Genomic DNA, 15,766 nt, shown 5'->3' on the forward strand with positions numbered 1-15,766 from the left:
GGGAGGGGTTCTGATGACATCCCCTAATTGGCTGTCTCATTGTAGGGGGCGTAACTTGTAGTGAGGCGTATTTGAGGGGGCGTGGTTTGTAGTACTGTGAGACGCAGACAGTTGGACATACTTGGAAAATTCCATCAATAGAGTGCAACAGCGCCCACATCCTTTTTCAGCGGCATATTTTTTTTTTTCATTCATTTTTCCCATAGGGATTTGTTAAAGAGTTATAAGTCATGAACCAAGCCAATCAGCTACAAGGTGAATCACAACACTACAAACTTTGATTTGAAGCAAAAATGTTTTTGAAAATCGGACAAAAAGACAAAGGTACAAGATTGTGTATTTCACGGCTTTAGTGAGGGAAAGAACTACAATCCCATGAAGCATTGCAGACAGCATAATCGAATTAAAAAATAGAGAAATATCATTTACAATTGCTGATTATATGTATAAAAACAATATATTTTAAGTTTTTTGCAAAATATGCATATATATGCAAACATTTCAGTATTTTGAGAGTGGACTCGATTATGTCATTTCCAGTGCTTCATGGGAATGAACGGAGCTAAAGAGCTATTTTGGCTTATGCTGCTTTTTTCGACTCTCTGATTGGTGTATTTTTTGTACAGCATCATGGGTAATGTAGTTTTTCACCAGGAATTCCATTGTTAAACAATTATTTTAAAAATAAACTGACATAATGTGGGCTGACGGCTTCAGCAGAAGCAAATACCGTGGATTAACAACCTCGTAGCTCACAGTAGGTTTGTCTTTAAAGATTTATAAGGTATTGTTAAAAATCAATTTCCCTATGGAGAAACTGAATGGAGTTTTTACTTCCGGAACCCGACTGTTGCACTCTACAATGGGGAAAGAGTTAAACAGCATGTTTTTACATTGTGTGCATCTTATACATGAGATACAAATAAACAACAACAACAATTTTCAGTGCAAAAAATATCTCTTTTATTATTTACGATAACATCAAACAAACAGACAGGATGAATAGTTTGACACTCCTCAACGTCACCTACTGAAACCTAACTTTGGTAAAAAAGCAGCAAAAGAACAGATTAAATAGAAGAACCAGAGGAACCGGCAGAAGCTGGCGGACCACACAATAAAACACAGTTACAAAGAAGCCAGAGAGAGAATTACTCGTTCACAGTTAGGAGAAAGAAAAACCGCAGAAGCCTGTTGAGTGTCGTGAAACCTTGAACATTTTGAACAGCTTGAAATCATCAAAACTTTTTGTCTACAGGGAAAGCAGAAATATAGTACAAATGTTTTTAAAGCACAACGGAGAATATACAGAAAATATTCCACCTGATGTCATAGCAAACGGACCTGGAAACTCAATCCATATCCACAGCTGAAAGTTGAACAAATCATTTAGAGAAATGTGCATTTGACTGAACAATACTTTCCCGTAATCCCAAATTGGGTTGCCCAAAAGATTTACTGGCGTAAGGACAAACAAACAATTTATCTTTTCCAAAAAAATGAACATGCTGTGTGTTTTTGATAATGACATACTGAATATCTAACAAGAATAAAACTGCACAATAAACAACTGATGAATCTGTGCGAAGTGCTAATGTACTGGAAAAATTTAAAAACCTGTCCGAGAGATGATAATAACCACATGCAAACCACAGCAGGAAAATGAGTCGAGATCAGCAAACACCCAATCAGAGAGAAGCGCTGAACATCCAACATTTACATATGAAATCCTCATTTCTTTGCATTACATTTACATAACCAAATTCATTTATGTACAGATCTATTGTAAGCAGTGGTTAAATTTGGTGTGATCGAATAAATCAAATTAATTTGCAAAAAACAAAAAAAAAGAATATTGTGTTGGACTAAAATATAAAATATTATAATCTGCATAAAAATTAAGTAGTTTCTTTGCAACCTATGGTCATATTAAAAACCAACAAATGCAATTTCAATTTAAATAAATTATGTTAACGCTTTCAAACAATCTTTCATGTATATTTAATTTTGGTAATGCCAATCAGTAAGACACTCCATATATACTCTTTTGTTGTTTTTTGTAACTGAAATCAACTAAATTAATTTCACACACTGTTTTTTAATCTTTAACTTCCTGCGAGACACATTGGAGCAATGCTTGACAGCTTAAGAATAAAGTGCAAATACTACAAGCACAAAAAAAAAGGCCAAATCAGCTACATGAACTTGCTCATGTGCATTATATACAACAAAACGTGAAGCAATGCAAAAAGTAAGAATAGCAAGAAATAGTCACAAAAGACATTTAAAGTTTTGCTGTTTTATCACTTTAAAGGGGCTGATGATAAAGCTCACACAGAGTCGTGCACAAGGGGAAACTTATCTGAAGTCAAGAAAAAGAACAAAAATAGCTCTGCTCAGATCAGCTGGGACAATAACATGAGGTGAATTTGAGCTTCTCATCATTTCAGACCTGCCTTTAATTCACAGTAAGGCAATGGAGAAGACATTATGATGTTTGTAGAGGTCTAACAGGTCTATCCAGCCTGCTGGATTGGATTCATGTTTTACTAAACCAAGGCCTATTCAACATCAAATCAGACTGGGCTATGCAACATAAACTCTTGTTTTTGCAAAAAGTGATTGTTCATCAATTAAAACATATTCAAACTGCTATGCATTGTCATATCTAATTGCATTGGTCATCCTACTAAAAAAAAAAAAAAAGGAGACTGGTTTTATTTTTGCTATGCTTGACATTCAAAATCGCAGCTGTAGTATGTGGCTTGGTGTTCTAGTCATCAACAAAACAAATGTGTAACAAAACACAAAGGATTTCACACAGGAAACGGGCAACCCTATTCGTAGAGCATTTTGATGCTACAAGACGGGACCTGGCGTCGCTCAGTGCCACCGCTTTAGTCATTTAATACTCCTCTGAGGTTAAATCACTACAGAAAACCATTTCAGAAACATGTCAATAGTGCTTCCTCTATGCTACATCCGTTCAAAACAAGATATAGTCTTAGTTCGGTGCTTTTACTTACTGGATTTTCACTTTCAAAAATCAAAGAGCACCTTTTAAAGGTGGCGGAAAGCAGAAACTCTTCTGACTCGTTGCAGATCTGATCTGATTTGGGGGAAAACGCAACTAAAATAGGCGACACTATGCATTACATAACGCCAACTCAAACTGCGTTTCTGAGAGCAAACATTTGTTATGAAGCATATTAATACATAAATAGGTCAGTTAGAGAGTTTCATTTGTAATCAAATGTCTCTTTCATTTGTTTTTTTTTTTTGTTTTGTTTTTTTTTTTGACCAGAACTATTTACAATTCAAAACCAAGAAACTCCTTCGCAGTCTCACCAAATCTCGAAAATGTGACGAGATTGACCTTTTCCGGGGCTTACGGGTTATTCCAAAGGATTATAAACATACCAAATGATGGCCAACTCACACGTATAAATACACTCTTTTGACATGACAATTGTAAAAATCGTCTCCCTAAGCTGTGGACAATGACATCAACTCAAAAGAACAAACCCTGTACACGGACGCTTCATACAGTACCTCCGAGGCCAGCCCTTCATGGCGCGGCATGGCAGACTGTACAATGAGAGGCGATGATACATAAGCTACGAAGAGGTGAAGCAGTGGGTTTGTTTCGGTTTTCTTTGTTTTGTCTGTGTTTCTTTTAGGTGGTCTTGACCAGGTCGTACACGTGGATGTGGAAATCGTCATCGTATTTGATGTAGTAGACAGACGGCTTGGCGGGAACTTGATAGATGACGAGGCCTGTTCTCTTCACTCCTTTATCCGTCACATACTCCACCTGCTTACCCACAAGGCTCTCTGTTTCCTCGCCGGGCTTCCTGTCTGCGGGCAGCAGGTGTTTATTTTCTATGGAAACAAAGAAATGGAAACAGTAAACTTAAACTTCTTTGCTGCACAATGAGTCGGAGCGAATGAATTAAACCTACTTATTTAATTAATAAAATATATTAAATGCACTATTAAACATTTTATTAATTTGAATGTTATTAATTCAAATTAACAATTAATATTATTATTTTATATAATTATTAGGGCTGTTGATTTAACGCGTCAATTTAATTACTTAGTTATGGAAAAAAATGCACCGTCGCTTCATAAAATTAAGGTTGAACCACTGCAGTCACGTGGACTATTTTAACCATGTCTTTAATACCTTTCTGGACCTCAAAAGGTGCAATGTCATTGCTGCCTATGTGTGGTTCAGATACCCTCAGATTTCATCAAAAATATTTGTGTTCCGAAGATGAACGAAGGTCTTACGGGTTTGGAACGACATGAGGGTGAGTAATTAATGACAGAAATTTCATTTTTGGGTGAACAAAACTTTTCATTCATGAATGAATCAGCTGTTTGAACAAATCAATCAGGTGAACCAATGATTCAATGGCCCATTCATAAAGACAGCCATTTACAATCAAACCAAAAATTATTCAGACATTTTTTATATTTTTGATATATTTTTACTAGTGGGTGCAGGACACTATAGTTGTAAGTGAGGATAGCAAAATAAAGTAAACTGTGACATATCATACCCAAAAATTCTTCATATAGTGCACTACCAGTAAAATTGATAAAAATTTGGAACCAAAAATTATTCAGACACTTTGACCTGACCATGTTTTGCTTAAGTGTTATCTGATTATTTTTTTCTGACACAGTTTAACTCTGAGATCTTGTCATATTTTATTACCATTTTTTAAACTATAGTGAATAAACTGTATTAATGAATTAATTGTTTAAGGTGTCTGAATACATTTTGGTTTGACTATGCTTCATTCCTGAATGAATCAGCCATTTGAATGAATCGAATGAACGAATGACTCAATGACTTACTCAATTTACTGCCACCTATTGGCAGTTTTAGTTTCTTATTTAGAGTATCATTTCATTAAAAAAAAATTTCCTATTTCCATATATAGAGCTGCACAATTAATCATTAAAAGATTGCGATCTCGATTCAAACACCAAGGCGATCTCATTCCTAAATGACAATGATTCGCCTGTGTCTATTAAACCTTTGACAAAATAACACTGGAATATTCAAGTCTGTGTTTGCACTTTCGCTGAGTCAGAGAGAGCAGTTGTCATGTATAGATATGAAACTTCACAGTCTTTTCAACCACACAGTTTCACGTACGTCTGCAAGATGTCTGTTAAAGATCACGCTGTTTGCAAACATCTGATAGACATCTTTAAGATGTCAGTTTTACATACATTCTAAATAATAAACATCTTAAAGACATCTTCTAAACGTCTATTTGACATCTGACAGGAAACATCCTATAGATGTATTAATACATCTGTGGCAATTGCAGATGAGCAAACACAGTCATCCAGATGTTAACATGCACATCAAATAGACTTCTCCGAGATGTACGTGTGGTATCAGGGATTGTTTCTGCGTTACAAATATTCATATTATCACAGAAGTACTAGGATAAAAGTTTATATTTCAGAAATAAACACTGATGCCTACGGTAGTGATCAAAATAAAGTAAATCACCTTTTGAAAGTAACTTAGTGCTTCAAATAATGATTGTATTGATTACATCGTTGCACCACCAGGTGGCAACAAGTAGCTGTTAAAAACGTATTTGTCACTGAATCATTACTTCGAGATTCGTTCAAAAACAAACTGATTCATCCAGTAATGAAACAAGTGAAGTATCTATGAATGAGTCATTGAATCATTCGAACAGTTTTTTTTTAAATAATTCAGATTAATTAAACATTTAAAATAGACTGCAGCAATTAACAATTTGTCAGAACCTCTAATAAATTACATGTAATTTTGTTTAGTTGTCTGTTGAGAATCATACAGGTCGTTATAGCCTAAAAGTTTATGTATAATAAATTCTATGTTGAATCAAATGAAACATTTCTTTCTAAAGCTACTTTTTGTAATGTCTATTTGATACTTTTCTCATTTAACAGAATAATGATCTTTTGGGGATAATTTCTCAGCCAAATTTGATGTGTGATTAATTAATCGTTACATCCTGTAATTAATGAGATTAAAAATTTTAATCATTTGGCAGCCCTAATAATTATATACAAAAGAATAATATAAAATTCAAACGTTTGTAAAAGAAGTCTCACCAAAACTGCCATTATTTAATCAAAAATACAGTGAGAACTACAGTAATCTTATTTAATATTACAATTTAAAATACCTATTTTACTTATTTGAATAGAAGTTCAAATATAATTTATTCCTGTGATACAAAGCTGAATTTTCAGCATCATTACTTCAGTCTTCAGTGTCACATGATCCTTCAGAAATCATTCTAATATGCTGATTTGCTGCTCAAGAAACATTTCTTTTCATTTTGTCAGGATTCTATGGTGAATAGAAAGTTCAAAAGAACAGACCAAAGAGAAACTGAGCCAAACAGATAAAGATAAAAGATCTCTCAGACATGCTTAATAAGAAGTCTGAGTCACACAGAACCAAAAAACATAATCTTGGTTCTGAAGCATTGCTCTGTAAGGCAGAGCAACAATTTAAAAGTGTCTGCTAATTGCATAAATTTGAATGTAACAAGTTAGTATTATAAAATAATATTCATCATGCAAAAGGTGAGTAATATCAACAACCTTTAAACGGAATGAACTTCAAAACCGTTTTTGAATAAAAACATCAGTTTATTTACCCGCTTCAGGTAAAATCCGGAGGTCTCCGTCTTTGTAGTCGTCCCAGAGCTGGTACATGTAGAGCACAGGGTCTTTCTCGTATGTGATGTAGTACCAGTTGGTCATGATGGGCGCTCGGGACAGGACCATCCCCCTCCACTCGTTCTTCTCACCGTCCTCCTTCTCAAACAGATGCTCCACGGCTTTTCCCACCAGCTCCTCTGCGTCATGAGGAACCTTGATCTTGTTGTTCACTTTGAAGGGTTAGAAACACAGTCAAGTGTGAGAGGTTGTGTGTTACAGTGATTTTACCCTCTTGTGGCATATTGCTTTACAAAAGCGCTGAAATCTGACTGGGATTGAATGAACCATGTTAATCACATTGAAATACGCATGCATGTGATTGGTTGAATTAATGTGAATATAAACAGCCAAACAGCAATAACTCTACACTACTGTTCAAATGTCTGGGGTAGGTAAGATATTTTTAAATGATTTTCAAGAAAATGTTTTACATAGTATAAAAATGGGGGGAAATACATAAATAAATAAAAAAATATTTTGAGGTGAGTATAAGTTTACAGATTTAGAGACATTATTTAGATTTTTTTTTATGTTTATGAAAGAAATCTCTTATGCTCATTAAGACTGCATTTATCTGATAAAAAAAAAAAATACAGTAAAAACAGCAATATTGTCATATTATTATAAATTAAAGGAACTGTTTTCCATTTTAATATATTTGAAATGTAATTTATTCCTGTGATGCAAAGCAGAATTTTCAGCAGCAAAAGAACAGCATTTATTTATTACAATCTGTTATAACATATAAATGTCTTAACTACTAAAAGTATTCAATTCTTCAAACAGGGTTTCTGCAGGTTTTATGAAGGTAAATTTAAGACTTTTTCAAGACCTTTTTCAGACCAAGTAAAGAAAATTTAAGGGAACATAATACGTAAATATGTCTAGGGAGAAACACAATGAGTTGTATTAGCAACACTTCAGAGTTTGAAAATAACTTTTTAAATTATTTCACAAAAAAAAAAAAAAACTAAGTAGCTTGAATCGCTCTGCTCCCAACCACTAGAATATGGACATAACTTTTACTGTATCTTCTGATTACACTGCAAATGTTCTTCCACAGTATTTTTGTCTTGTTTTCAGTGCAATTGTCTAAAGATTCTTAAATCAAAATGCATTTACTGGAGATACAAAATGAAATCCAATATGAAGTCTGATATGTCTGATATGTCACAGAATATGTTTTCTGTGAAATTGATCAAAATAAAGTGCACTTAAAACAAGAACAAATATCTGCCAATGGGCTCAACAACAACAAAAAAATTAACTTAATTCAAATGCAAGTTTTCATAACTCATTGACAGATATTTGTTCTTGTTTTAAGCATAATTTATTTTGTTCAATTTGTTCAACTTAATTTTACACTTGCATCTCAAGTAAATGTATCAGAGATGTTTAGATATTTGTATTGGAAAACAGGACAAAAATACTGAGAAAGATATACAATTTTGGCAATGCATGCAACATTTAATGCCATGACTTTATGAATTTGAGACTTTCTGCTCTGATTTAAGACCTTTTTAAGGCCTTAATTTGGGTGAATTAAGTCTTTTAAAGACCTTTTTAAGACTCGCAGAAACCCTGTAAAAAAATCTTAGTAGTGTACTTTCATGAAATAACTGCATTTATTGTAACTAACAACTATTCTTTCACCATGCAAAATTTAATAAGCATTGAAGTTTATATAGCTGTGTGGCATGGCAGTACATAAAGTGTGACAGAAGAAATGTCAAGTGTCATATCAATAAAAAAAATTTTTTTAAAAACTATACCACTGCATTTATTTGATTAAAAATACAGTAAAAACAGTAAAATTGTGCAATATTATTAAAACTGAAACTAACTGTTTTCTATTTGAATATAATTTATTCCTGTGATGCAAAGCTGAATTTTCAGTATCATTACTCCAGTTTTCAGTGTCACATGATCCTTTAGAAATCTGATTTGCTGTTTAAGAAACATTTCTGATTATTATCAATGTTGAAAGCAGTTTTGCTGCTTCATATTTTTGTGGAAACCGTGATTCATTTCTTACAGGATTCTTTCATGAATAGAAAGTTCAAAAGAACAGCATTTATTTGAAATCTTTCATAAAACTATATGTCCTTACTGTCACTTCTGATCCATTTTGTGCATCCTTGCTGAATAAAAATATTAATTTCTTTAAAAAAAACCTGACCCCAAACTTCTGAACGGTAGTGTAAATCATGATATAAACCATTATCTGGATATACAGTTACTCACACCGTGACATCTTGGTCACTCTCACAGAATGTTTTAGTAACATTTCATGCACTATAAATACTACTAACACCTCCTCATCCTTGCACATGTGCTATTTCCTGTCACTGGCTTGTTTCCTGTTTGCAGCACAACAGATCCACCTACTCACCCACTTTCTCTGTGAGAACTTGCAGGTTAGAGACCCTCTCATCTTTAAAGAGCTCGATGCCATAGACGCAATCGAAACCGTCGTACTTGACCATGAATAGGGAGGAGTTGACGCTGAGGCGGTCCAGCACGGTGCCTTTCCACTTGGTCAGCGCACCCTTCTCCCTCCAGCTGTGTTGGATCCGTCGGCCCAGCAGGTTGTTGGGATCTGGGGTGAGACTGTCGCTCAGCTCGCCGCTGCTGCGCTTCCTGCCGAGCAGAGAAAAACAGGAGTGTAATGGGCTGCATTAAGTCTGGCAGAACTCGCTAATCAAGGATCGTTTTACCACTCAAACGCTGATGATTATGATTTTATGGGTTTTATATTGCACAGCATTCTCTCTTAGATGATATGAAATGCATATGGCTCACGTAACGGACACACATACTGTACCTTAATCAAAAAATGAGTATCAGCAGTCTAAACAAAATTAGACGTGAAATAAATTTTGATAAAGAATGAAATATGAAAAATGTAGCATGATTTACATGTACACTATTGATTTTATATTTTGAAAGAAATTAATACTTTTATTCAGGAAGGATGCATTAAATTGATCAAAAGTGACAGTAAAGACATTTATTATGTTACAAAAGATTTTTATTTCAAATAAAGGCTGTTCTTTTTTAACTTTCTATCTTGAAAAACACGGTTCCCACAAAAATATGAAGCAGCACAACATTGTTTTCAACACTGATCATAACCATTTCTTGAGCAGCAAATCAGCATATTAAAATGATTTCTGAAGGATAATGTTACAGAAGACTGGAGTAATGATGCTGAAAATTCAGCTTTGATCACAGCAATAAATTATATTGATATAAAAAACTTACTTCAAATTGTAATAATATTAACTGTTTTACTGTATTTTTGTTAAAAAATAAATGCAGCCTTGGTGAGCACAAGAGACTTCTTTCAAAAACATTTTAAAAATCTTACAGAATCCAAACATTTAAACGGTAATGTACAAATTCTTACAAAATCTTTCATCGAAATGTAATAACTTGCTAAGCCCTCTTATTTTTCATCCACCCTGCTCTATTCTGACCACTTTTCACAATCCAACCAATTCCAAAACAATTCCCGTCCTGTATTTTTCTTGAATATCCTATTTCACTCAGAAATACATCAGATTACCAAAATAAAATGGGCCACACTGCCTAAAAGAAATTAATAGTAAAAAAATATTGAAAATGATGTCTACTCACTCACATGAGATGAAGATTAACTAGTAACTCTTCCCAATAAATACATACAGCAGCCACAAGGCTGACCAAGCCGACGTAAAAGAACTAGCAGCGAAGAAAGCTGACTGTGTTGTCACCTCGCGTCAACTCCTCGTCCAAAAAGCTGCACTTGAACACACCGCAAAGACTACAGCTGACTAGCACATGCGTTCTGCGCCTGCGTTTAAGGAAATAACCGACTATATCAGCAGGTGTCAATAGTCTATATTCGTCATTCAAAAAGAGAAACCAAAACAAACCGTAACCAAAGCAGCACTTGCTTACCATGTTTAATATCCATCATGATGATCACTTTCCCATGGTAGCTTGTTTCCACCATGGAATAAAACAATTTAAAAAATAACTGTGACTTTTTATCTCACAATTGCAAGTTTACTTCACTTTTTTTTCTCAGAATTGTGAGATAAAAAGTCACAATAACCTTTTTTATTTTTTATTCAGTGGTGGAAACAGGCTTCTATACTTTCTTTATTCCAGGCAGCTCATGTTGTTATGAAAATATTTGCACATTTGAATGCCCAGGTAAGATTATGTAAAATTAGAACAGACTATGTGCCGTCTTCGTCTTGACTTCTTTGTTCGCTTTCATCGCTTTTACTCTCGTGCACTGACTCGTTCCCTAAGGGCAAGGTCACACTACAGGAATTTAAGACTACATTAATCGCTTTGGTGCTCACACTACACAAGGCTTCGTGTTCTTGTGTAAGAAAAATATCCATATTTAACAAGTTATAAAGCAAAATAACTAGCTTCCGCCAGACCACCGTCTATATTCAACTTACAAAGAAAGTGTGAAACTCTCGCTTGCGCTACATCCTACGCCTTCACTATTCAACTTACAGAAAAAAACTTTTGTCGTAATTTGAATACGGAAGGCAGTCTGGCGAAAGCTAGATATTTTACTTTATAACTTGTTAAATATGGATATTTTTCTTACACAAACGCATCGCTTCGCTTCAGAAAGCCTTTATTAACACCCTGGAGCCGTGTGGAGTATGTTTATAATGGATGGACACACTTTCTTGAGCTTCAAACTCGTTGCCCCCATTATAAAGCTTGGATGCATCAGGATATTTAATATATCTCCGATTGTGTTCATCAGAAAGAAGAAAGTCAAATACACCTATGATGGCTTGAGGATGAGTAAAGCTTTGGGTAATTTTCATTTTAAAGTGAACTAATCCTTTAAAGTAAAACTAGCAACCACTAACAACTGACTTCAGTTCAGCCGAGTGCAAGAGTTCAGTCAGACCTCAGTTTAATCATTCACTGCTGCTGGAGTGCGTCTGTCACTCAACATTTCTAACACTGAAGAACATTACTGGAAAACAAATATCTGGAGAGCAACATGGTATATAACAGTTTAATCACAGCAAAAGAGATGTATGCTTGAACACTTATTAGTCATGACTGAAAGTCAATGTGGCTTATCCACTAACTGATTGTGGAACTGATATAAGGGTTAACACTTCTGTTAATCTGTGAACCAGCCCTGGTTATTGGTGATATAATGTGTATAATATTGGCCAATTCATCGATCTGGTTAAAATATTTCAGTATCCCTAGAAATATCGCTAACTCAACACAAACAAATATATCTGCTACGATCTGCTAATGAATCAGACTTACTTGTGAACTGATTCAACCAATTCACTGAAAAGAATCAACTCGAGAGAAGGATTCACCCACAAATTGCTGTGATGGTAAACCATAGCACTTCCATATTTATCATGCTAAAATTAATTTACTGTGGTATTTACAAGTTACATATTGGTATCTCTTCAATATCATAAAGTACCATCATCATCATCATTCTGATCCCATCATTGTCCAATGTTAAAGCAGGTTTATATCGTCTTTACTCACCTGCCCCTTTTCTTGGACATGTTTCCAAAATCTCAAGCACGTCTAGAAGAGAAAAATTACATAATTAAAAGTAAACCAACAGGTTTACAGACAAAATACACACTGAAGTGTTTGTTTTATTACACTTATTTGTGTCTGTACATTTCAATTACAATAAATATCTTTAAAGGCCATTTCTCAAAATGAGTTTTCAGAAATCTCCACTTACATACACCAAACTTTTACACTTTTATTCCTATCTATATTTTTACAGAAGGGTTTTTCTCGTAAAACATTCACCTGATTTATTTTATTACTAAAAACATGGTGATTATTTTTACTGGAGTGATAAAAAGAGATGTCCAAAATCACTTCTGTAAAACTATGTCAACAAAATGAACCCGACTTTATTCAAGGTTCAGATTTCGGTGATGTATGCTAATTAGTGCATATTTAATCAGATAATACCTCATTTACATATTTATTAAACATAACACTTGTAATACAAAACAATTGTCTTATTGTACTGAGATGAATCAGCTGGGGAATTCTGGTGATATGAAATGTTTTCCCTATTCCTATACCCAAGGGTTTTTGCCATGGTTAATATCATTGGCATGTTTTTAGGGTTAAGCGCAACAATACACACAACACAACTGCAGACAATACTTTCATTTCAGCATATAGTAGAAACTGATGGGAGTGTCAGCATATGGTGGCTTCAGCACATGATTTTGACAGCTCCATTCAGTCCTTAAGCTAAATCTACAACATTGTTCATGTTACAGTGTGTCAAGTATTGTTAATCAGGTGTGACCTGTGTATGTTACATCTGTAACGCCACGTTGTCTTTTGTTATTTTGTAGCGTTGCCACATTAATCTGGCTTCTGATTGGACAATGACTCAACAGCGCCCGTGTTGCATAATTACATCGAATCTGCGGCATGTATTCATGTGTTTATGGTTTAATATCGCGTTAAAGTTGATGTGAAATCAACGCAGAACATGAGACGTCCACAATATTGCGGCATAATAGAGGCCGGTTTATTTTTCAAGTCTTACTAGTGCAAGCTGTGCTGTTTCTACATATATCGCCCAAAATATAACCTTTACATCATAACTAACATGTCAGACATCAGTAATGCAAGTAAATGAGTGTTTAGAATCTATACAAAGCCACAAAATCGGGTCGTTTCGCTGCTTCACATGGAAAACACCAACGCAGCTATAAAACGCTGGCGTTTCTGTCCTTTGCGCAACCGGCAAAGTCCGCTTTACCTTCGTGTTTTATCTTCGCACATACTCTTATTTACACGTGCACATGTGTCTTTGTATAAATAGTAAGAAAAGCAAGATTACCTGGCCTCTATTTTCATGTCTATGATGGACTTCCCTCTGCAGAGATCCTCATGTATAATGCTCGTCCAGACGTCAGGCAACAACCTGGCACGGCCTGTGTAAACTACAACTCCCAGAGTGCATTGCCAGGGAGAGTAGAGCAAATAGCGGGCAGAGCATTCTGGGAAATGTAGTTGAGAGGGTGCGTGAACTCGGAAAGGGGCGGACACGCATTCTTCCTGTGTCCGACTGCAACTATGTAAATGAGAAAATAAAAGCCAGCTATACAAGGAGTTATTAACGAAACACCTGCATAAAAGTCATGAGAGATAATAAATTATCTTTATGAATCTTATGGGAGGAAAACTGTTATTATACTAATTATACTAATTTTATCAGTACTGATGGAACGACAATTCCCAAGATGCATCAAGACTTTTCTTTGTCATTCCTTCGGTCAGCTTTGGAGGGAACGGGCCTTTGCCTTATTCAAAGCGTTTCTTTTTGTGTTTTAAAATGTGTGTATATGTTGAAACAAACGTTAGGATGCTTAAACATTTATTTTTAATAAAATATTATATATACACCATGTTCAAAAAATGATTAATTGAATTACATAGTATTACATCAGCTTATGTATTTCATATAATTCTATCCATAGGATTCATTTTTCACATAAGCCTATTGAGTATATCCCTTAAAGATTAATAGTTGTATTAAGTCATTAAAATGATCTAAAAGATACAACATTTATAATCCCCACAATAAGCCTTGTGTTGTGTAAAGAATATTTTAAGTGTTTTACAGTTGCACTGCTGACATTGGTCAAACAGTCACAGCTCAGTAGATTATGATAAAAAGGGTCAAACTGTTTGAGATAAGAAGTTTAAAAAAAAAAAATGCAAGGTATAGGCCTAGATTGAGGCTAAACTATTTTGTTGGTTTGTCATACTAATGGCATTAGTATGATTCTACTCATTAAGCAAAACAAAAATCCACATTACAGCTTTGCATATTGCAATTTGCATACCTGAAACTGAAAATCATAGGCCCACGTGTATTTAAATGACACTTCTTGAATTGGTCATTCTACTGCAATGCTTTTGGATCAGGGGTCCACTGCAGTATTGAATATTCTCCACAAGAGGACACTAGTGCTCCATTCACAGATCAACAGGACATTACTAACACATAAACTTACCAGAAGCAGTAAACACAGTTCTTCCTGCTGTAAGGCATTATTATTATTTTTTTTTTGTAAGATAAAAAATTAGAACACTCCTGAAAGGTTTAATGTGACTGAATTGATTTTTGTGTGGTTCAACACCAGTGATTAAAACAGCTGGTTTTTGTTATGTAAAAATGAAATAAAGATCATATACAGTTTTTTTCAACTGCTTACACACGTTTTCAAAACTTTCTCTCTTTTTTTCAAAACTTTACACACAAATCCAAGAATTTCACACACAAAATGCAAAATGCCTCACATCTCTTGCAAAATGAAACTCTGCATTCAAAATATCACAAACACATCTCAAAAGCAAACATTTGTTTTACTTTACAAACACATTTGCTATAATATTCTACTTTTGGATATATCATATACACACAGTTATTCAAAGCCTAAAGCTCTTCTTTCATAAGCTGCTATGCACATTTCTGTATCACATTTCAAGTAATTGGCAGAGAGATGTTGAAAAAATCATGGTAAGCATGAAAGCAAGTTTGAAACCAAACAATTTTTATTTTTACTGTAAGCATTTGTGGTTGTGAATACAGTATTGCACAGTATGAAAGAAAATAAATACATCAACCATGTGTAGTTGGACCCCAAAAAATATAAAGAATATACAGTTTGTACAGTATAAAAACCATTATGCCAATGGAATGTCCCCATAAAACATGGAAACTCAATCACATGGAAGCAACATCAGTGTCTCCACATGCCTCCTCCATTGCCTGGAGAAGTGTTATGTTGACATAAGGTTTAGAAATGATGAATATGGAAGCAAGTAGACAACAGAAAAGTTGTGCAAAACCTATAACTTGACCTTTGGCCTATTTATAGGCCTATTCTAAAGCCATGATTGGTTGGTGTTAAGTAAAGCAATAAGTGTTTGCGCATGTGAGGAGTTAGTGTGAGGCACTGAT

General features: G+C 34.5%; 1 protein-coding gene across 2 annotated transcripts; it reads right to left on the minus strand.

The window, feature by feature from the left end:
* Positions 1 to 939: 939 nt before the first annotated feature.
* Positions 940 to 13,758, minus strand: zmp:0000000521 (spindlin-W). 2 transcript variants are annotated; one of them, XM_051866627.1, is made up of 5 exons: positions 13,637 to 13,758; positions 12,298 to 12,339; positions 9,146 to 9,393; positions 6,690 to 6,923; positions 940 to 3,882 (listed from the first exon to the last, which is right to left on the minus strand). In XM_051866627.1, the coding sequence occupies exons 2-5, from the start codon at positions 12,315 to 12,317 to the stop codon at positions 3,677 to 3,679; spliced, it is 708 nt and encodes a 235-aa protein (XP_051722587.1). In that variant the 5' UTR covers positions 12,318 to 12,339; positions 13,637 to 13,758; the 3' UTR covers positions 940 to 3,676. The 2 variants fall into 2 exon arrangements, with proteins under 2 accessions (XP_051722587.1, XP_051722591.1); XM_051866631.1 differs by lacking the exons at positions 12,298 to 12,339; positions 13,637 to 13,758 and adding an exon at positions 10,397 to 10,554.
* Between the last annotated feature and the right edge of the window lie 2,008 nt (positions 13,759 to 15,766).

The sequence above is a fragment of the Ctenopharyngodon idella genome, chromosome 2, assembly GCF_019924925.1.
Source record: "Ctenopharyngodon idella isolate HZGC_01 chromosome 2, HZGC01, whole genome shotgun sequence".
NCBI classification, from domain to species: Eukaryota; Metazoa; Chordata; class Actinopteri; order Cypriniformes; family Xenocyprididae; genus Ctenopharyngodon; species Ctenopharyngodon idella.